The sequence below is a fragment of the Falco peregrinus genome, chromosome 7 (genome assembly GCF_023634155.1).
Source record: "Falco peregrinus isolate bFalPer1 chromosome 7, bFalPer1.pri, whole genome shotgun sequence".
NCBI classification, from domain to species: Eukaryota; Metazoa; Chordata; class Aves; order Falconiformes; family Falconidae; genus Falco; species Falco peregrinus.
This window is the reverse complement of record NC_073727.1, coordinates 7,110,511-7,134,115: the sequence shown is the minus strand read 5'-3', so window position 1 is coordinate 7,134,115 and position 23,605 is coordinate 7,110,511. Positions and strand designations below refer to the sequence as shown.

Here is a 23,605-nt window from a genome sequence, read left to right as displayed (position 1 = left end):
TGGGATTTCTAGGGCTGTTTATACTTTCTCTAGGTCACCTCTGCTTTTATTCAATAAAAAAAATATATTTTTTTCTCTTTGCAACAGCTATTGAGTTTCACTTAGTCTTAACAAAAAGATAACTTTTAGGCGATCAAATGGGTCACCCATCAGTCTTGTGTACCTATAAAAAAGCCTATGTTCTTTAGTATAAGCTAATACTATTAAGTTAGAAGGAAGACCATAATTGCTTGTGTGCACTAAATTGCCAAATGGTCAAAAATGTAACTCCTGAAACACTCTTCCCTTTCTCTACTTTATATTCTTTGATCACACTGTTTCTATAACATTTAAGGAATGCAATTTTATTATAGATTTAGATGGGTAGAGGTTTTTCTAACATAAGCCAAGGGCAAGAACGAAACCAAATCTCAAACTATCAGAGAGCTCAAGAATTAGAAAAAGGCAAATTCATCTTCAACACACAAAAGTCCCCAGATGATGTTGGCTTGGGAAAATCCTGCAGGGTAACCAAAAGAGGTATGAAAGAGTCGTCACTACTACATGAACTATAGGATCAGATGAAAAATATCCTGTTGTCAAATCTAATTTAAAATTGCATCCATTGAATTATTTTATACTTCTTGATGTTATCATAATGCTCTCAATTTGCATTCAAGAATTTAATACCCTGCTTTGGCACAAAAAAAAAAAAAAAAGCTTTCTACCACCTCTTAAGGCACTCAGATTTAAGGGGGACCCAAATGCACTTGCTGAAAAGCTGCTAAGAAAAGGAGGCACAACAAATCCAAATACAGTGGTTTTGCAAAGAAACCACTTAGGGCATGTGCAATCCAAGGCAAGGCTGCTGATGTTGGAGGATGAAAAGAATTTTCTTCTAAACTGCAAAAATCAGCTACAGGGAGGGCATCAGAAGGTAATCATTACTTGACAAAGCGGTCAATTACTCAGTGCCCACCTGACAGAGGGCTATCAGTGGCATGATAGTGCACGACTAGAGAAAAACACTGTTTGTTGTCACTGCTGCCTTCATGACCTGAAAGTCCCAGTTTCCATACTGGTAATGAAACACACAAATCAACACAGAAATTTGAAAGCAATTCTGAAAATTACAAGTTATGTTTATAAATCTTGGAACTTATTCTGACACGAAATTTTATCTCTCTTTATAAGGGACCTAGATTCAGATTACCAATGCATTTAAAGTAAAGCTTTACTTTACTTTAAATTTTACATTACTGCAGAAAACCTGTACTTGGGTCAGCTACCTTTTCATATGCGTGCATACAAATGTATTGGCCAAACACATTTTCCGTGCTCCACAGATTACGGAAATAAATTACACATTTATGGAACAAAAAAAAGAATCAGTAAGTATATCTAAGTTTACAAGTAAGTAAAACTCTAAAGTGGTGAACTGGCTGGAAAGCGTTTTCAGGAAATGCCTCCTGCTTACAGAGCCCTCGCTGCAGTGGTTGTCAATGTCAGAATTAGCAAGAAGCAGAAAAAAATTCGGGACATGCTTGTTGAAGTGAGACTTTCTTTTCATCATTTATATGACAGAGATAGCTCCTAATGAGTGAATTATGTAGCTCTGCAGAGAAATATAATGGGATATGAATTCAGAGTGGAAAAAAATCTTGTAGGTCACCTCTTCCATCTTTCTGCTAAGTCTCTTTCCTACAGCTCATTCGATTCGGTTCTGCCCACATTAAATTTCATGCCTAGCAAGCACTGGCCCTTTTTCTTCAGGGACCATTCTCCTTTATAGACTGGTCTTCTCACTTAGTCCTGCCACCAAGATCTTAGTTAATATATTCTGTACATGTAGTTTCTCAAAGCAAAGGCACACACGTAAGGAGCCACAATGCAGTCTTGGCAGCAATTTAGTGCATTACTTGAGTCTGGTGGAAAGAGTCTGCTCCTTACTACACCTAGAGATCCAGCAGTATTTGAGGCACTTTGGGACAGATCCTTAAAGGAGGGATCTCTGTTAAGGACCTAAGAGGATTGCTTGCAGGAGTCATTGCTGATGTACTTTGGCTGGCATCAGCTGTTGAAAAAATGGGAACTGGACATCAAGATGCAAGATTACAGAACTGCAGAGCTCTCCAGAAACTATTGACACTGGTAAATTTCTCCTCATTCTCATGGCATAAATTTTAACAAATATATTTTTAATTCATGTCTGACAATTTATATCAAAGAAAATTCTACTCTGCTACCAGTTTTGCCCCAAGCTACTAACTCATAATTATGGACTGACTTCCAGAGATGCTGAGCACATACAGTTTTCCAGCAGAGTTCAGGTAAGAAATAGGGCTTAATATTTCTCAAACACAAATCGCTTACTAATAAGCTGTTGCCAAGGGAATCTTGCCTGATCATTCGGGCAAAGAAACAATATTTAGCATCCTCTGTGCATTTCTCCTTCTAGTCAGTTACTCCACAGGAAAGGATGCAGCCAGATGAATGAGAGATTAAATTCCTGAACTAATCAAACGTTCATAGAGGGATTTGAAGCTAGGCATGTAAAATAAGTAGGCAACAAACTCTAGAGAGAAAACAATATGAGAATTTTCAAGATGTGAAAAACTTGATACATGATTGTAATTACTTTCTGTGTACTATATATTCTTTAGCACGACGGCAAGTTTGGCAGAGCAGAGGCGGATGAGCCAGGTGCAATGACTCCTGTTCAGAACGGAGCAGCAGAGGCTCTACATGAACACAGAGAGGTCTGTCATTTCACTCTTAAGCTATAAGAAGGTATCATTAGGAAGGGAGCTTTGTACAGACTGAGTTGTTAGCTGATTATCAAGAAAAATTAAATAGGACAGACTTTTGCTTTCATAAAAATGCTGGCAAACAACAGCTATGAGACGACAACTTTCACATAGCAAAAGTAGATGGTTTCCTTATTTTACTGTAACTCAGCCTGGATAACAGAGTCCTAAATGTCCGTAGAACTGTCACAGAAGTTTAGAGGTAGCACTTATCCAGACAGGGTGCTCACACTTTTAAAAGGAGCAATTAATTAAGCCTTTTGTTTTTCCTGCAAGTGCTCTAATTTCCTAGAAGACTGCCTTCATGGCACGACTTTATCTGGAAGGCTATTGAAAATATGTACCTTTTCATAACTTGCCCTTTTTCATAGTAGCAGAATTTAAAAATTTACTTTGAATATACAGAAAAACAGTCGAATTTAGCATCATTTACAGATCACATGTTTTGTGCTCTTAAACTCATGTTGCATTATCAGTTATTTATGGTGTTCTCCATAACCTACCCAAGATTCTGCAGTCCTCCTCCATTTTTAACTCACTTGGGAGAAATGCACACACATAAAATTACAAGGCTCAAACAGCAGCCTCTTGCAACTATATAGATGTAGCAGACTGTTGTCTTCCAGTATTGGTCCAAACCTCCTTAACACTGTAAGTGACTGTGGTACTTGTGAAATTTTATTCTGTCTCTCCTTTCAACATTTTTTTTTTAATATGCAGCTAACTGTAAGAAAAGGTCTGTGTATCACAAACACTTTTGAGTCTAACCATCGACAAAATGTGCACTAGAGAAAATAAGTAAAAGTTACTAATTCTTCTTAATATCTTATACGTTTGAAATTCTTATAAGCCTCTTACATTGTCACAGCTGTGTTCATTTGTTTGCTTAGGCTTAGGCTTGAGCTTTCCAAACACAGAAATAATTGCTATTTTGTTGTGAATGGAATTTTCCCCTAACCTTCTGTATTTCTTATTTATCTTGCTCAAAAACAGTAAGGAACTGAATTCCTCAAATTGGCAATACCTGTGAGTCACAAAAACTCCAAGAGAACCTGACGGGTCCCATAAGAACTGAGGCCAAATGCATATGGAATAACAATTTCATATGTGGCTTTATATTTCCCCTTTCTGAGATGCAACAGACATAAAAAATCTCCATATTTAATCAGTTCTTAATGACATGAACTGTTTTTAATCTGAGAGAAATAAATTATGTCAGTTAAAAAAATTACATCTGTAAGGAAAGAGATTACAGGTAGGTCACACGCTCAGCCATTACTTGTGTTCCTTTCCAGAGCCAGTTTTCTGAACTGAGATCCAATTCTATTTGTCACAAAGCCAAATCATAATTCAGAAACATGACTTAACTCAAGAAACGTGAAAGGATTTGAAATACACTGGGCTTAAAGAAAAAAATATTATAAATGTGCATACTTGTTTTCGTTAATAAAACCCCACTGAAACCAATGGGATTCTACACAGAACAATGTGTCCTGCATGGTGGACTCCAAGACATACAGCATTAAAATGGGTATCTTCAACAGACAGAACCTAAGAACCTATATTTTTAAAAATTATTTGTAGTTTGAGGTATCTCTCTTGAGATCTCTTATAGCATGATTTTCATTAAAAAGGGAGGGAGACTTTAAGCACTTTGTAAAAATTAGTGGTTCCTTAGTAACCACAGAATGATCAGGTGGTTGATATTTTGATAGTTACAATCAAAATCAAAGGCTACACGATTCCACTTTGACATACAATAAATTAATCCAAGCCCACCTTTTGTCACCAAGACATAGCACTACGCTATATCTTTATTATGAGAATGGGTCTGCAGTTTCTTGACATATTGGAAGATTCTGTTTCCATGTCTTTTTTCTTCAAAAATTCTTCAGATAAATCTTTATTAAAGAAAATATTTGATATTACAATCTGATGTGGAATTAGAAATAACATAGATGTAAAGATTATTTGTTTTTGAGTTAGCTCTCGTAATAAATTAACACATGCCGTATCTCAATCTCATTTAATTTCTAGTGTAAGATTAATTATTTTCTCGGCAGTATGCTACATTCTGGACAGTAGCCCAGCTATGGGTGAGTAATGGTAAGTGGTTGGGAGTAATATTTAAATTAAAATAAAATTGTAGTTTGTTCTCAAAGACTTGTAAATTTAGGTCAATGCCAAAGAAAGTGGTTTGTTAATCATTTTGATAAAGGAAGATTACAGAGAAAGCTTACTTCTTGCTGGCCTTGAGAGACTTCTAATGCCTACCACAGTCATTAGTTTTAGGAGCACAGTTTCAAGCTTCTTCAGGAAAAGTCCATGAAAACGGATGCACTGCACAGCACCATAATACATTAGAAGTGCAAAATTATTTGCATAACTGTAATAGCATAAATTCTATTTACTATGTTTTCTAGGAAGTAACAGAATTACTGTGAACATCTGCAGGATCTCTTTGGAGTGTATTTGAGGTGGAATCTATCTTTTAACATCCTCAAATTCTTTCAATCCTATTTTACATTTGTTTTGGATTCTTGATTATCTGTTTGATTTTTCTGTATTCCTCTGATGACCACTGTTTGTAACATTTATAATGTGATGCTTTTTTGCAAGCAGCTGTATTCACTTCTCCCCTTATCTGCCTTCTCTTTACATTCATAGAAAGATATTGGAAAAAAATCCACAGGCCACAAGGCAAAGGCTAATTTCTGGGACTGGGAAGATGATAAGCTAATAAGAACACTATTGAAAAGTTGTCTCAAAAATTTAGTTTTCCTGTGAATTTTCCACTAGCGTTAGCCAATTCTGGTGACACACAGCCACCTTAGGTAGGTCTTCTGCAATGCTCTGACCCTGCTGTATGAGGGAGCTGTGGGTGGGTTTCTGAACAGGCGTGTTAAGAACACCTTTGTTAAGATAACCTTTGGCTCATGACTCAGAAGGAGCAATGAGATGGAAGGATTGGGGCTTTCCCTTCATTCACCCCTCTGCTACAGAAGAGTGTAAATTCACCAACTGGAACATATTTTACAGGTCTTATATTTAAATCACAAAAGGTCTGTAACAAGTATGTCTACTGTGCAACACTGGCACCTCCCTGCATGATGAAGAAACTGATCCCAAGTTTAATTCTGTATTTTTGGCATGCAAATATTGGACAGATTATATAAGATTTCTGTTTACTGACTAGAGTCTGTAATTCATTCCCCAATCCAATGGGTCAGCTCTGACTAGAAAGTTAGTCTCTCCTAATTTAGATTAATGGATATTAATAGAAACTTTCTCAGCCTGATCTCAAGTTCAAACCTGTTAAGCCTATATTTATTTATTAAAATCCCCCTGGTAATGTAATACACATTACAGCTAAACAACTCAGTCTCTTAAAACCGTAATAAATTACTTTCTGATCTTTGACATACTAGGAGACTATACTGAAGTGTGCCTCTGAGAAAAGCAAGTAACACTTTCAAGGAAAGGAAAAAAACACATTGAAATAAGTGGTAAGCTTTTCTCCTTCAGCAACTAATTTCCTCATATGGAGTGGTTAATCACTCAGGTGTGGTATGAATCACTTCTCCTTTGTAGCTTTCAATAACTATTTGCTGGACAACTTCAAATCTCAGTTTTTTTACAAATTTTACAGAAAGATAAACATTTTCCTCCTTCTATAGGATGAGGAAACTTTTACCATTTTCAAACTCTACCTTGAAGGCCCTCAGCTCTGCTGAGAGCCTCATCTTGAAATTCTTTTAGTTAGCGATGTATTTGAAATTAAACAGTTTCTGTTGCAGAAAGGAAGCAAGCATCTATTGGAACCATCCATCCCTGTGGTCTTCAGCTCCCAAAGGCTGAGACTGAATCCACTACAGGTATTTAAATTTCCAAAAAGCTATAAATAGAGACTTCCAAAGTCTGAGTTTTTGAAAAGTTAAGCTATCACGTACATGCTTGGTTACCTAAAAAAGTGACCTGGTCTTCAGATGAGCTTAGTACTTACAGTCTAGATTAGAATGAACAGGAGAGTCATATGTTCATAGATAAACCATTTTCTTTAAAAATCATGTCACTATTTGGTGTACAGAGGCACCTGATTTATCATTTTTATGAGTTATTTGTAAAATGTTACTACCCATTATCTTCAGATTTTCCTGTCTAAGCACACATCAGCAATTACAATGTGTAACTTATGAATAGAAACCCAAGAAACAGGCAAAGAAACAAGGTATTTTCTAATACAGTACCTATTAGAACCACATAAGTTTCCATAATAAACAATTTTCCACACCGTGTATTCAGAAATAAGAGGTCTAAACTAGGCACATTTTCAGGTCTGAATCTGAGAATAACTATTGCACAACCATCAACAAAGCGTCCTCTGCTTCGCTGAGACTGTCACTGTAAATAATTACACTTCCTGAAGCAAACAGAAGTTGTAGATGGCAAGGTAGGTTTTGAGTTTTGACACTTTTTTTTCCCCTCTGATCAACTCCAAATCTGACTTTAACGAACTTTTAATAAACTTTGGAAAAGGTAACAGCACATTCATTTCAGTACCAGCAATTCTTGCACAAAATGACTACATGAAACATAATTATGTTTTTAACAGTGGGATGATTGAACAAGACTGACTGTAATGATGTGTTCATTCATATAATGCATAATTCCCAAAAGAAAGAGGAAAAATTTCTACACTGACCATAGTCTGTGTTTTCCGGCTCCCAACAATTTGATGGCCAAAAATAGGGTGTCTATAGACAAAACAAAGAAGTAGGGAACTCAAGTTAGACAATGCAAGTATTATACAGTCCTTGGATTGATACTGGTTTTCAAAGTCATCATACATTTTTGATAGATCTATTATATTGTTAACTTGACAATTTTTAAATAGTCATCAAAACAGAAAATTAATTTTGTACGCTTGTTTACTGCAGTAGTGTCAGAATGGCACTGAAACAGAAGAACAAAGTGTTCTTTTTATTCTTAAAGTTAAGGGAACAAAACCCCCAAGGTTAGGTAGTGAGGTTTTCTTTTTCATCTTCCCTAGCAACATACCTCTCATGTCCTGAAGAATCAGTTTTAGAAGGTGAAAAGACAAGATACTTTGGAATACATTCAATTCTTGATTTTGGAGAGTTTTCATTATTATATATTAATATTCAATACTCTTCCATAGGAGTTATTTGTTTAAAAATGCCACTAAACACAACCTGTTTTCACAAAGTTATTACAGTTCTTTTCATTTGTTGGGGTCTTTATTTTTTCCTAATTGTTTACCAATTGTGTTTTAAAATGTGGGAGTTTTTAATGGAAAGCCAAAAACAGTATCGATAACTAGTTCAATACTATGCTATTTAAAACTGTGCTAAATGTATTGTTTAAAATAATCCACTCCTACCAAAGGAGGAACATAAGACCATATAGGCATTTATCATACAAATAACTTAATTTTTTTAAATGGTAAGTTTTTATCAAAATGCAAAGGTTTCTAATATGTTATACATAACACATTCATATATAGGTACACATACGCACATAGACAGAGAATTATATATTATTTGATTAGTTGAACTAATGTCATTAAATGTATGGACTGCTCTGAGTGGTATTTCAGAACACAGGTACTCCCTTAGGAAAAACTTATGCTTTACTTCCTTCCTTATTGGTTTTTCTCAAAGATCTCCCAGCTGCAAAAACTGAAACCTCTGTTGTTGCCCACTTCCACAAAATTGTTTTAATGTTAACCTGGAAACCAACAGGGCTGAAGGGTGACACATTCACACGTACTGTCAGGTTAAATATATATATTGTGAAAAATCTCTCTCCATTGCAACAATGACCCATCAACTTTAACAGCAGCAATTTAGAACTTGCTGTTTATCAAGCATCAGCAATGAGTTAAAGGGTAAAAAAGAAACTATCACAAGCTGACTTCGAAGGCTGAGATGAGTTTCTTGGAAGCTGTTTCATGCCCTGTAATGGAGCAGCAGTAAGACATTCTCCTATCGGCTATGCCTTTGCAGTGCCACTGAAAGCAAAGCAGCCAGTATAAGCACAAATGGAAAGAAGAGGAATCCCTAAACAATGAATGGTAGCACTCAGAGAATCCTGGAGAAGAAAGATGTAAAAGTCATTTAACCATGTCAATCATATAAAGCATAAGGTCACCATCATTTAAATATACAGTTTTCAAACTCGGGGAGGGAGAACAGTTCTTCCTTAGAGGTGTGAAATGTATCTTGGGACAGGCATAAGAAGAAAAGCAACACTACATCATTTTCCTGCTAACACTTATTTTAAGGCTGAGCTTCTGGAAAAAGGATGCAGTGAGGATTACTAAATACACAGAAACCGTATCTGCTCAGGCAGCTTCTGAGCTGAAATTGGCTGGGGCTCAGATTTTGTTTACGGGGGGGATAGCAGTTACAGTGGAGGGTGGTTGGAGAAAGGTGCAGAGGAAGAGCCCTTTCAGAAGTAAAGAGCCAGAGATTCTTCCAATTGTCAGTGTACTTGCTGCAAACTCAGTATTAAAACTTTTTATATATACTTAGGATTTCTCTTGCCAAATTACATATACTCCCATCCCAGCTGAGATTAAAAAATAAATCCTGTCTTGTGATTTTGAGCAAACCTCAAAACTGCTTTTGGCATTTATTTCACATCAGGCTCTAAGAAAATACTACATATTCATGACTATATGTGTGTGATGTAAGAGAAGGACTCTGTTGTCTCATGCATAAATGAAAAGCTACCCCCAACCACCAAGAACACTGCAAGAAATAGTTCTGAGAGGCACTCAGGGACATATCAATCAAGGATAAATGTGATATTCCTGTTTTCAGTCTTTAGTTAAAATAACATATTCAACTTTTATTGGGATTTGCACATCAGTGGTGGAGTGAGTACGGGGCTAAATAGAATATGGGAAAGGGGGCAGGATCTTCAATGTTGTGAAATGTCACTAGCTCGCTAGGAGACAGAGGTGGCCAAGGCTTTTCTGAAGGACAAAATGGTGCACCCCAATGGCAAGAACTGCTTCTTACAGAGGGACTAAGCTTAGACCTATGCTAAAGAGCATGAAAATGCACTGAGGGTGCTTTCTCCTTTTCAAAGCTGAGCGAAACTTTTGAGGGAACACATGAAATAGATTTTGTTCCATTAGAAAATACCTGACCAAGACTTTGCAGGTGTGTAGTACTAGGATTGAAAGCAATTGCAGGATGAGACTGGTATTCTGCAAAGATGAGTACAGCAGTGTGAGGGCCAGCAGGTTCAGAGAACAGGCAGAGGAGGTCTCTCAGGAAAGTAAACCAAGGGACAAAGAGATGGAAGGGAGATGGCAGCTACTGAAAGAGCCAGTACTAAATGCCCAACTACCTTTAGAGAGAAAATATAGTGACAGGCCAGTGTAACCATACTGCAATCTCCAGTCAACTAAACATGAAAAAGAGATCAAGGAAAAAGCACAAAATAATGCATACACTACTAAGAATGAGTCTATGCCTCCCTGCGCCAGGGAGATAAAAGCAGAAAAGTTAAAACAGAATGTAAGTTTTAATTAGCAAAGCACATGATAAGTCATAATAAAAGGTTTCAATAATGTGTTACAAGGTAAGCTAAAAAGAAACCCCAGCAAAAGGTAAGCATTACAATATGAGAAGGGGGTTCAAACAACAGTTAGCACAGACAAGTACAGAAGATTATTAAATGCCTTCCTTGGAATGCCAGGAGGAGGGGGACTGCAGTCAGATAAAGGTCTTTCTGCTCAGGGGATGACACACAGGCGTGAGCTTTCCTTGCTGATGGTTTGAACTGGGCAGGCACAAGCTGCCGCTGAACTGCAAGCTGTGACCCTGCCGGTGTGGTGCTCAGATGCATTTAATGGGACCTGCTGAGAAGTACAGCTCATCAGCTCAAGCACTGCAACGTGGCCAGAGTTGGCCTTCAGCCAGCTGGCTCCCAGCGGGAACAAAGTTCAAGTCTGTCTGCAATCAGCTCTGTGAACATGCCCAAAATTAATTTGGACATGAAGATAAGACTACAGGACAAAGCACAGGAGAAAAAAACAAAAACAAACAAAAAACAACAGGAAGAGAAATATTTGTATGAGGTCAGACAGTTCAGGTTAGAGGCCTGATGAAATTCAGCACAGAATACTTCAGGGATTATTGTGTTTTCATGTGTAGAAACGTGTAGAAAAAATTTGTAGAAAACAAAAATCCCTCATGAAACTAAAGAATGACTTCTGGTTTGTCAGCACTGTCAATTATATGGAGGTGTAAATATTATGATGAAACTTTTGCTCTGGTACTTCTCTTTTTCCTCTCTCTCTAACACTCTATAGCATCTAAGCGGCAGAAGTTATCAAAAATATTGGATTATCTGCATGATGTTTAAAGGGGTGAAAGTTACCTGAAGGACAAGTTATACATGGGAAAAATTCTCATTCAAGTAACATTTGAAACGTAGGCAGTTATTTAAAAAACATCACATAAGGCAGAGAGGCTTCAGAAGACTACAGCAAGGGGAAGATCTACCTTTTCCAGAAAAGGGAAAGAGATGGAATTTTCCACATTCTTATCTTTCTTGATTTCATGTCTAGATTGAACAATTGCAACACATGATTTATTTCTGAATCCTTAAAAAATAAAGGTTACTAAAATTTGAATTTTTCAAAAACATATCAGGTCACTAAATAAGCAGTAGATGTTATGTATTTTGAGTAAGGCAAAGACCTACAACAAGTAAAGAATTACAGAATCACCATACATGGATGGCTACAAACTCTTCAGAAGAAAGGTGATGCCGGAGTACCTCTGTATGTCAGGGAGTGTTTTGACTGCCTAGAGCTTAATGATGGTGACATTAGGGTTGAGTGTGGATGGGTAGGAATCAGGGGGAGAGCCAACAAGGCAGATACCCTGGTGGGAGTCCATTATAGACCACCCAACCTGGATGAAGAGACAGATGAAACATTCTACAAGCAGCTGGGAGAAGTCTCAAGATTGCTAGCCTTTGTCCTCCTGGGGGACTTCAACCTACCAGATGTCCGCTGGACACACAACACAGCAGAGAGGAAACAACAGTCTGGGAGGTTCCTGGAGTGTGTGGAAGATAATTCCCTGGCACAGCTGGTCGGTGAGCCAGCCAGGGGAGATGTCCTGCTGGACCTGCTGTTTTCAAACAGCAAAGGACTGGTGGTCGTCGTCGGATGTCTCGGGCATAGTGATCATGAGATGATAAGAGTTTTCTACACCCAAAAAAGTAAGGAGGGGGTCAGCAGAAGTGCTACCTTGGACTTCCAGAGGGCCAGCATTGCCTGTTTAAGAGCCTGGTTGACAGAGTCCCTTGGGAGTTTGTCCTGGAGGGCCAAGGGGTCCAGGAAGGCTGGACATTCTTCAAGAAGGTAGTCTTAAAAGGGTGTAAGAGCAGGCTGTCCCCATGTGCTGAAAGACGAGCTGGTGGGGAAGAAGACCGGCCTGGCTGAACAGAGAGCTTTGGCTGGAACTCAGGGAAAAAGGAGAGCTTACCAGCTTTGGAAGAAGGGGCAGGCAACTCTGGAGGACTGTAAGGATGTCACGAGGTTATGCAGGGTGAAGATTAGAGAGCCAAAAGCCCAGCTAAAACTCAGGCTGGCCACTGCCGTAAAAGATAACAAAAAACCATGTTAGAAACAAACGGATGCCCAAGAATAACCTCCATCCTTTATTGGATGTGGTGGGGAACATTGCCACAAAGGATGAGGAAAAGGCCGAGGTACTTTAACGCTTTCTTTGCCTCATTCTTTAATAGCAAGACCCGTTACTCTCAGGGCACTCAGCTCCCTCAGCTGGAAGCCAGGGACGAGGAGGAGCAGAATGGAGTCCCCACAGTCCAGGAGGAAACTGTTAGTGACCTGCTGCTCCACTTAAACATGCAGAAGTCTGTGGGACTGGATGGGATCCACTGAGGGTACTGAGGGAGCTGGACAAACCACTCCATTGTTTATCGGCAGGCCTGGCAAACTGGAGAGGTCCCAGAAGAATGGAAATTAGCTAATGTAATGCTCATCTACAGGAAGGGCAGGAAGGAGGAGCTGGGGAACTGCAGGCCTGTCAGCCTGACCTCGGTGCTGGGGAAGGTGATGGCACTCAGGTTGATCTGCTCCATAATGTGGCATGTGCAGGACAACTGGGAGATCAGGCCCAGCCAGCATGGGGTTATGAAAGGAAGGTCCTGCTGGAAAAAAACCTGATCTCCTTCTAGCACAAGATAACCTACGTAGTGGATGAGGGAAAGGCTGTGGATGTTGTCTGTTGGACCTTAGTAAAGCCTCGGACACCGTCTCCCACAGCATCTCCTGGAGAAACTGGCTGCCCATGGCTTGGGCAGGTGTACTCTACACTGGGCAAAAAGCTGTCTGGATGGCCAAGCCCAAAGAGTGGTGGTGAATGGAGTTACATCCCGCTGATGGCCAGTCACAAGTGGTGTTCCCCAGGGCTCAGTGCTGGGGCCAGACCTGTTTAATGTCTTTATCAACAATCTAGACAAGAGGATCAAGTGCACCCCAGTAAGTTTGCAGACACCACCAAGTCGGGCAGGAGTGATGATCTGCTTGAGGACAGAAGGCTCTGCAGAGGGATCTGGGCAGGCTGGACTGATGAAAGGAGGCCAACTGCATGAGGGTCAGCCAGGCTCAGTGCCGGGTCCTGCACGTGGGTCACAGCAACCCCACACAGCGCTACAGGCTGGGGCAGGGGGCTGGGAACCGCCTGGTGGGAAAGGGCCTGGGGGTGCTGGTCAGGAGCCGGCTGAACAGGAGCCAGCAGTGTGCCCAGGTGGCCAAGGCGGCCAGCAGCATCCTGGCTTGTAGCAGACACGGCGTGGCCAGCAGGACCAGGGCAGTGCCCGTCCCCCTGCGCTGGGCACCGGTGAGGCCGCCCCTGGACCCCTGTGTTCAGCTTTGGGCCCCTCACTGCAGGGGGACGTGGAGGGGCTGGAGCGTGTCCAGAGCCGGGCAGGGGGCTGGGGCAGGGGCTGGGGCACCAGCCTTGTGAGGGGCGGCTGAGGGACCTGGGGGGGTTGGCCTGGAGAGGAGGGGTCTCAGGGGGGACCTGATCGCTCTCCGCAGCCACGTGACAGGGCCTATAGGCAGGGGGGGTCGGTCTCTTCTCCCAGATGAAGAGCCATAGGATAAGAGCAAACGGCCTCAAGTTATGCCAGGGGAGGTTTACATTGGGTATCAGGAGAGATTTCTTCACAGGAAGGGTGGTGAAGCATTGGAACAGGCTGCCCAGGGAGGTGGTGCAGTCGCCATCCGTGGGGGTGTTTAAAGAACACATAGATGCGGTGCTTAGGGGCATGGTTTAGTGGTGGGCTTGGCAGTCCTGGGTTAATGGTTGGACCTGATGATCTCAAAGGTCTTTTCCAACCTAAATGACTCTATGATATGTACTCAAAAGCTACAGCTGCAGATAAAGTTGTATTCAAGGAGTAGATAACTATTATTCACTTCCAAATCAAGAAATAGCATTGGTGGGTGCAGACACAATGAAAATTCTAAAACCAGGCACAAAAATTATTGGTAAGGGGACAGGATTAAGACTTAAACAGAAAGTCAAGAAAAATGTTTTAAAAAACCTAGGCACTGAAAACTGAACATTATAAAAAAATCAGCTTCTGATGAAAGAAGTTTTGCGATGCTGTGATTGTATGGGAAAAAATCCATCAACAATAAACCTGTGTAGTTAAAATGACTGACATTTTCTCAAGGAGGTATTCTGCATTTTCTTGCCTAATTCTTTGGTATTAACAGCCATAAAGTTCTGGTCTTAATCTACCTCGCCATGTGTCACGCACACTTGATAAATTGGAATACCCCTTGATAAATTGCAGCAATAAAAATAAATCTCAAGCAATCTCATTCCTGGCTGAGAAACAACCTAGGGAGAAACCTCATCACAAAGCTCCCCAAATAGTACAATTCAGTTATCAGAATGATACATTAAGATCTCAGGGAAATGTGTATCAAGGCCCCCTGTTCAGGCTGGCCCTCAAGTGCCCCGAACAGTGCCTTGCCTGCCTCTGTTCTTCAGGGGCATGCTCTGCGTGCATCCCCACCACCCCTGGCTGCAGTCCTACTCAGCCCCAGCACCTCATGGTTTCCTTCCACCTGCACAGACATCTGTTGCCCTAACCTTTGCAATCAGGCAAGTTAAAGTTGAGCTTGCACAAGGTCTCAGACAGAAATTCATGGAACCTTTGACTCCCAAAATCTGATTTTCCTATAAATGAAGCCTGGTTTGCTTTGTCCCTTAGATGTTACAGACCTCAAATCACATGATTATAAGGTATGGGTTGAGTTTACATCTTTCCACTTCTATTTCAAAAGTCTCCACACAATTTCACAGTCCAGGTATTTAATAATCCCTTAGAAGATTTTGCTAGAAAGGTTATCCATGAAGACTGAGGTAAATGATCTGCCTTGTTCAACAAGGAAAGATTAGAAAGTATGAGGAGTTTGCTAAGAAGATCCCTAGTCTCACAGAATGAACTCAGGAGAGAGAATAGGAGGTGTGTGCAAAGGAGAAAGCTGCCTGCTCTCTTTTGTTCTATTTAAAAAAACTCCCACAGCAATGCAAGGAGACTCTGCCCATGTAAATGACCTTTTCTTTACCTGGTCTATGCAAAAAAAGGCTTTGTTTAACTATTTGTTACAACTCATATATCCCAAGTACACTATAGAAGAAGTATAATGTCCCTTGCAATATCACATATTCCTATAGCACAAACGTTACACAATCTATGTGCTCTGTTTCATGATCTAGAAACCCTGCGTAAGTGAGTATTTGCCCCAGGAGAGTTGTGGACGTGGTGTAACATGCTGTACCTCAACGCTACCATTTTAAAAAAGAAGATTATGAAATGTCAAGGGTTTTTTGTGAAATACAGAAAACCTGAAAAAATTCTCATACTTCAGACTTCTGCTTTTCCTCAGAAGGAAATGTGAAGCAGTTTGTCATGAACAAGTATTAAGTAGGGAACATTTGTCACTTTGCCATGGCATCCCACTTAGAGCCGGAAGGAAAGTGGGTGGTAGAATGGTTTGGGGAAAGTCAAGTACTGTTTATCAGCCCAGGCAGAAATAATGCTGCCAGTTTTGATCAGTACACTTTGAAGGCACTTTGTTTAATTGTGTCTTTAATTTGAATAAGCAGCCAATACAAGTCACCAGCTGAAGAAATAAGGCTTACCTGGCACTGCACATACAATGGTAGAGTCATTTCAGCATTCAGAACAAACCAGGCTGTTACAAGGATCTTCATCCCATTGACAGAAAAATGGTTTTGCGCACACAAACACATATGGGTTCTTTCGCATTTATAGCCTAATATCATTAGGTAAACCTAACCACAGAAATCCATAATCCTCCTGTTAATAAAGTAATATGAAACAAAATCCTGTAAATATAGAACATGTTCCACACTAAACAAACTGGAAGTAATGGCTGCTATGCACCGTGAGCAGTCCTGTGATAAAACAAAGAGATCTGCTTTGGCCCTACCATAAAATTAATCAATAATAATATCTAAGCTAATGAAACAGACACTTGTAAAAATTAGTGCTGCCCATCAGCTTTTATAAAACTTGATTAACTTCTATGCATTAAACCATACTACTGAGTAGGGAAATCATTAAGCATCTTTTCAGCTACCCCTTGTTGATAGTAATAAGAAAAGGATTGCTGTTTCTGAAGCTGCTCCACTCCATGAAATCTTTAAAAATCTAATTACCGGGATGGGGAAGGAATATCCAAATCCCTCATAAACCTTCCTTTGCATATTACTACTATTCTTCTCATAGGCATCGGTCTTTATAAACAGCAGAAATCAAGTCTTTGCTGAAAAGTAGTTATACACAATCTCAAATACCTTGCACGGTGGATGGCAGAATTCACAGGTTTTCAGTTGACACATTCACTACAATTGACTCAAATGATCTCATGGTATAGGAAAAGGTAAGATCACTGGTCTACCACTTTCAAGCCCATAGAGGAAGGATGTAAGTAATGCTCCACAGTTAGCTCAGGATTAGTAAAAAAGAAGTTAAGGAAATTAGAAGCAATAAAGATGCTCTGTAACTCATCTTTTCTCATCTGGAAAGGGGATGAGCATGGAAAGATGGGGGTAGTGGTGGTAAGGGGGTGCGGGAGGAGCATGTCTGAGTAGGGAGTTAAAAAAGAAAAAAGGGCACTGATAAGGCAGTCAGAAAGACAGGTTTGAAATTATTTTTCCCTCTTGAAAACCTGAACAGAACTTGTATATGCTGAGCCTGAGCTGAAAAGACAATGAATTAGTCCTTGCATCTGCAATTGCCAAAGAATATCTGCCCAATGCTGGATAATATAACCTGCTTTTTTTTTCTTCTTTTTTTTTCTTTTTTTCCTTCCTAAAATCTGACTTCCAATAAAATCCTTCCCTGAAGGCATGGTAGGTGATCCAGCAAGGCTGTGGAGAGTGGCTGGAGAGCTGTGATGTTCAGCCACAGCCTCAGTGTTCAGAACGCCCAGGGGCTGGTTGAGGACTGAGCCAAGAGGTAGCTAGCCAAGCAGGGCTGAGTCAAAGAGATGTTGTGGGAAGCAATGTAATTCCACCTGAGACACAAGGTGGAATTAGCACAATACTTCATGCTCTACACTATTTTGTAGATATTTGGAAGAGATTCCAAGATCCTTACACTGATTCCTATCTATTTTTATCTCCGGTTCAGGCACGGCAAAACAAAGCCAGAGAGGTTAAATGCATTTGCCATGAAAGTGTTCCCAGGGGCAGAAGAGGAAAAGACATCACAGGTGAAATCATCTTGGCAAAATCCATGAGCTTTGCTGTTATCTTCACCAGATTCATGCTTTCACAAGATACTGTTCCCATTTTCATACTTTTTCTCAGCTACTTATGCCTTCCACCTTAAAAGTTACAAAACAACAGCAGACTCTAAACTTCATCTCTGAAAATCAATTTACATTAAATCATTAATCTTATAAAAAAATAGAAGTGTGATTATCACTAGCCTCAAGAATCCTAGGAATCTGTTTAAAAGACAAAAGATACTAGGAAACATTATTCCCCCCCCCCCCCCCCCCCCCCCCCCGAACATTAAGACACTCGGTATGCATCTGAAACTTGCAGAAGAAATCAACACATCTTTCCCTGGAAGGCTATTATAGAAGTTTACTAGCTGACAGGGCAGCTCAGGCATTTCTCACCAGGACAGAATATTACCACTTCTGTGGACACAAATGAAAGGTCTCAGTGAGTAATCCCTGGACCCAGGAAGATCTGCTTTCTAAGGTGCACCTTGTTTTTCTTATTTGGGCCCCTCTTACCTATTTGCTCTCAGGTACAGGAGTGTAGTTAGCAGATATTCAGCTTCTTCCATGGTCCCAAGCTTAAATTACCAGGAAAAGGCAAAGTAGCTGTTCAGGACAATTCAGGAAGTATTGCACTATCCCTGGATTTTTAATTTTTGCAGAAATTTCCTCTCCAAGTAAGGCAATTAATATTTAGATCCAGACCCTTTGAATTAAATTCTTATCATAAAAACTAACCTAATTAAACTTGAGTAGGTCAAAGAATGATCTGGATTTTTTTATTTTTTTTTTTATTTTCCCTAAGGCCACATTATTTAAAAAAGCAGATATAACTATGATTTTAAAGCTGTCCTGATGGCAAGAGTAATAACTGAAAAAGTATAATTTTGACTGGAAAAGGGCACTTGTACAAATGAAGCACAATCTCCACTGCTTTTAAATATTTCTATACAACAGAAGGTTGTTTAAAACAAACTGGAAATAATTTTACTGTCAGGAGGGAATGGATCACACTTTGGAAAACAAAAAATGAAGTGTGTAGAGAATATTACTGTAGCTAGCCTGTTTTTTGTAGGTCAGGTCTCTGTATTACAGAGAAGAGATTTCTCTACAGGCATGGCTTTTGAACTTTTCAGTGCTGGCAGGTGTATGGTTTTCTCTTTCTATTAAAATATCCATAAATTTGTGAATTCTGTCCAATACTCAGGGCGTCCTATTTCCAAAGCACCTGAACAACTATTCTAGTGATAAATCGACACACTTGCAGTCAGACTTTCCTCCCTATTAAGTGTGTTGTCTTCATTTTCCAATTTAACAGCTTCAGTAACAGATTTTATATTAGCTTTACTTTGGTGAGGAATGTGGAATTGTAATGACATAACTTTTGCATGTATGATACCACTGATTTTTTCTGATGTTAATGCATTAACAGCTAAAATCACATTGTTTTAACATTGTTAGCATAGCAAAAGCAATGCAAAAGGTACCACAGCAGCAACCAACAGCAATATTTCACATATATACTGAGCAACAGTTGAGGAAATGATCTTATTTCATATCCATATGTCAAATAGGTGCCAAATCCTTAACTTACGTAAATCAGCTGATATAATTTTACAATCTAACCCTCACCGAAGCTTCATATCCAAACATGTAGGCTGTAGACCTCTCAGAGGAAGGTCCATTGCAGGGTAGCTGCAGTACTTCCATTGCAGGGTAGCTGCAGTACTCTGAGTTGTTCGCAGCTAATTCTACTCTATAAGTCCCTTCAGCTGATTTATCATGCTAGCAGAGGTGCTCATTTCCCATGTTTGAGATAGAAGACCAGCAGCTGTGCAGAATTCAATGACCAGCACTCTTATAAATAAGTCCAATTCTCTGCAAAATGAAGTCCAAAACCAGCACAAGTCCTCAGATCTTTTGTCCTTCTAGCCACTGTTTATGCAGAGACAAGCCAAGAACTGGAACCTCAACCACTCCACGATTTCTTTCCACTTTTCACTCTCCTCATAATGACATCAGTGCATTTCCCTCAGCAGTAAGGGACTTTCTTTCGCCCACATGCCATCCCTCCTTTATACTGAACACTGAGGAGAATGAAGCACCATGAGAAGGAAACCTTGTCCTTCAGTTCCTCTCTCCAGGATCAAAGGTAACTGTGGATCTGGGGAAGAAGGCTTGAAGTGACCAGTTTTTATTACCCATACACACATGTAACTTACTGTCCTGTTGAAGGGCAATTTTTTTGCACAGTATGACCCACAGGATCTACTTGTGAAAATATGAAAATACTGTCTGTAGGTATGCAATAATCATTCTCTGTATTGCCAGGCTATGCTGTAGTTATTTAATTCTATTCACTCTAAGATTTTGTTTTAGACCAAATATTTTATGATCCTTTCTCTTCCCTAATGAGGGTCTATAGAATTTAAGCCAAAATATTGATGAAAGTATTGTACAGCAATTAATGTAATACAATGTTTGAGACCATGTTTGGTCTCCAACATATCACAGTTTTCCTCTGCATTTTAAAGCCTATAATCCCAGTTTTATTTTTTTTGTTGATGGCTTCTTACTTAAACAATGTTTAAAACAAAGCTTAGACTTAAATTTCTTGAAGATACTAGATTTTGTTCTACCAGATATTATTTTTTTCTAAGTATTTAACACAGAACTAACAGAACAGGATTACCAAGCTATGATATTCATATCATCAATTTCATAGTGATAATCTTCATATAATTTTAAAGCAACAAATATCTAGTGAAGATCTTGAAGCAGCTATCAATGATACCTACCAGGAAGACCACCTAATAGGAAGCGCAATACAGAACACATCCACCATTGTCAAAGGTAGCACATGGCAAACAAAGTTAATTCCTTCTCTGGAATACATAATCAGATACTATGCAATCACACTTGTTTCAAGTCATAGGTGGTATTGCTCTGCAAACTTCTAGCCTGCTATTCATTATTAGAAAAACAACACTCCTGCTTCCCAAGCCCTTAGTTTGAAATCTAATATAATAAAATGCAACCATGTAGGTATCTGAATAATATATGTGTAGGTATAGGTATACATATACATACATATATATCCAGCTTGTTCTGAAGCATCTGCATATTTGTTGTATGCAATGGGACTAACAGATCAATGTAGAAACATGTCTGCATTTGTATGAAGAGTACACACTACTTCAATACTACTCTTTTAACAACGAGATCCTCACATACAAAAGAATAAATACTACCCTCAATTTTTTATCAGGTTTCTGCCACACGATTAATAAGAAAAAAGCCGCCCCCTTTCGAAATTAGACTATGTTAGGAATAAAAGTCAAAGGGGTAATCTTATTTCCTTTACTACATTTCCAAAATACTGGATTAATTTCAGGAGAGGTACTTCCAATTTAGCATTATTACACTTTTTCCAGGGATCAAAATGGTCACTATCATCTTCACACTTTGGTGACTTAATTTCTAAATAAAATCTTTTTACCAATTTTTACTTTAAGGAGAATTGCCACCATTTACTATGTTACATAAGAGACAAAGTAAGGTTAAAATTTGATATGAAGCTTTATGTAAGGCCTTTAATATAAGCCTTCATTTGCATGAGTCAAGAACATATTGCAGTTACCTGGAATCGATAAAAGGTGCCATCATCCTTTAGTGTTAGGACATGGTCTGAGATCGGAAAGAAATAGCCATGTGCTGCCATCAGTGTTCCCAAATGTAGAGCTTCCACTGTTTGAAGAACAAAAGAAAGATAAATTTTAAAAATTAAATAACTTCTTTCCAGCAGTTTAGTTTTCTTGTTCAGATTCACATTATCTCCTGCAGACAGTCACTTCACTCTCAGTCAAGCTCCTGCCATTATGAAAGCACTGTCTTTTCTGTATAAGATAATGATGCAACCAAAAAGAAACCTTTAGTCTCTTAACAAATGGGTATTAGATGTCCCATTTGTAGCTACAAATCCACAATCAGCACCAGCAGGTAGCCACCATGATTATTTGAAGCTGAAAGCAGCCATCATTTTTACCCTGATGGTGCAGCCTGCTCTTCCTCTTCAGAACAGTTTCAGATTAGATGATGTTAAAATAATTGATTCCAATTGCATGATATCTTCCTCATTGGCTTTATCAGAACTACAGTAAAGGGCAGAAATTTCCTTAACAGTTTCTCATTTCTGGGAAAAATAACAAAGGATCACAGAATCACAGAACGGTTGACATTGGAAGGGACCTCTGGAGGTCTTCCAGTCCAGCCCCCATGCTCAATCAGGGACACCTAGAGCCAGTTCCCCAGGACCACCTCCAGACAGCTTTTGAGTATTTCCAAGGATGAAGACTCCTCAGGCTCTCTGGGCAACCTGTGTCAGTGCTTGGTCACCCTCACAGTAAAAAAGCATTTCCCAATGTTCAGAGGAAACCTCCTGTGTTTCAGTTTGTGCCCATTGACTCTGGTCCTGTCACAAGGCACCACTGAAAAGAGCCTGGCTCCAACTTCTTTATACCCTCCCACCAGGTATTATACACACAGATGAGCTTCCACGTGAGCTTTCTCTTCTCCAGACTGAACAGCATCTTCTCTCAAAGGAGAGATGCTCCAGGCCCTTAATCACCTTCATGGCCCTCTGTTAGACTCTCCCCAGTGTGTTCATGTCTCTCTTGCAGTGAGGAGTCCAGAGCTGGACACACACAGGATGAATCCAGTTCATTTTAATGAACAAAACTATAATATGGAACAGTCAGGTTCCTATATGTTATTGTGTTTTTGTGGATCGCTGTCCAGTATCAGTCCCTGAAGTCTCTTACTCAGTGTTGTCATTATTTGGCTGACAAGAACACAATGTTGTAGGAAGAGAATGGCATTAGTTACGAGTCGCTCTCTTGTTGAGGTACTTAAGTCCTGCTATCTCTTTATTGTATCTCTTTACCAACGTTGTGACAACTCCAGTATATATCCCTAAAATAGCTGCACAGCAATTTCTGCTGTAACATTAAAAAATTCCTAGTATAACCGCTAATATCAGATCACACCCACTGAAGCATCCCAATTCTAAAAGATGGGCTCTGGAAAGGAGTGCACAGGTTTCTGAGCTATATGACAAAGCCACCAGTTATAGAGGCTGGTGCTAGAGAGGACAATGCTGCTGCAGGACAACATCAGGGTTGAAAAAAAGAAAAAAGATCAATATAAAGGACATATTGGACACCTGAGGAGTAAGGGGAAGGTGGAAAAAGGGAGGAAAAGAAAGAGAAGAAACAGCAAAACTTGCCTAAAAAATAAGGGGTCTTTGATCTAATATATGAATTCAGTATGAATCCATGAAGTATGCAGAATCTGTAAGGATGAATATTTGCACTATGGAAAACACGTTACATCACCACAACATACACAGATTCATATTCATCCTCTAAGAGCTCATTTGTTCCTATTGCCTGTAATTTGGCTTCCAGCAATAGCAAGCATAAATGTTGCAGCACAGATCTGTCTTGTCCTGCCTCTTTACTGCGGCATCTGACCAGCAGTCACAGCATCATCATGCAGAAAGAAATACATGTCCTTATATCTCTGTTGTTGCTAACAAACACAGAAAGAGGGATTCACTAATGCTTCATGCATTATTATTTTGGATAAAGAAGGAAACACAGGCTTATTTATTCACCTGTAGTTCATCAGTGTCACAGAAAATTCTTTCTTTTATCCTTTTGCTCACCTGGAGACATCCAGTAGTATAGGAGATAAAGGAGGTGGAGCAGACCATTTTTAAGCTAACCTAAAGCCAGCAAGCATGTGAAAGGCACAAGAAAGGGTATCTGGACAGTACTTAATAGAGAGCACACACCTCTGCTAGGGTTGATTTGATACCAAACAATCCTTGTGATCTCTGTGTTTAGCAGACTGGTTTCTGTCCCTCCAGCAGAGCCATTATCTAAGAAAATGTAACACACCCTCTCCA

The 23,605-nt window shown here is 39.6% G+C and overlaps 1 protein-coding gene across 6 annotated transcripts in view; it reads right to left on the bottom strand.

The window, feature by feature from the left end:
• The window catches only part of RGS7 (regulator of G protein signaling 7), a 253,975-nt gene that overhangs the window by 67,495 nt on the left and 162,875 nt on the right, over nt 1-23,605 (bottom strand). For all 6 annotated transcript variants that reach the window (XM_055811125.1, XM_055811126.1, XM_055811127.1 and 3 more), the window contains 2 exons: nt 21,278-21,384; nt 7,489-7,540 (listed from right to left, as the gene is read on the bottom strand). In XM_055811125.1, coding sequence (XP_055667100.1) covers nt 7,489-7,540; nt 21,278-21,384 — 159 coding nt within the window. The remainder of the gene's footprint in view (nt 1-7,488; nt 7,541-21,277; nt 21,385-23,605) is intronic.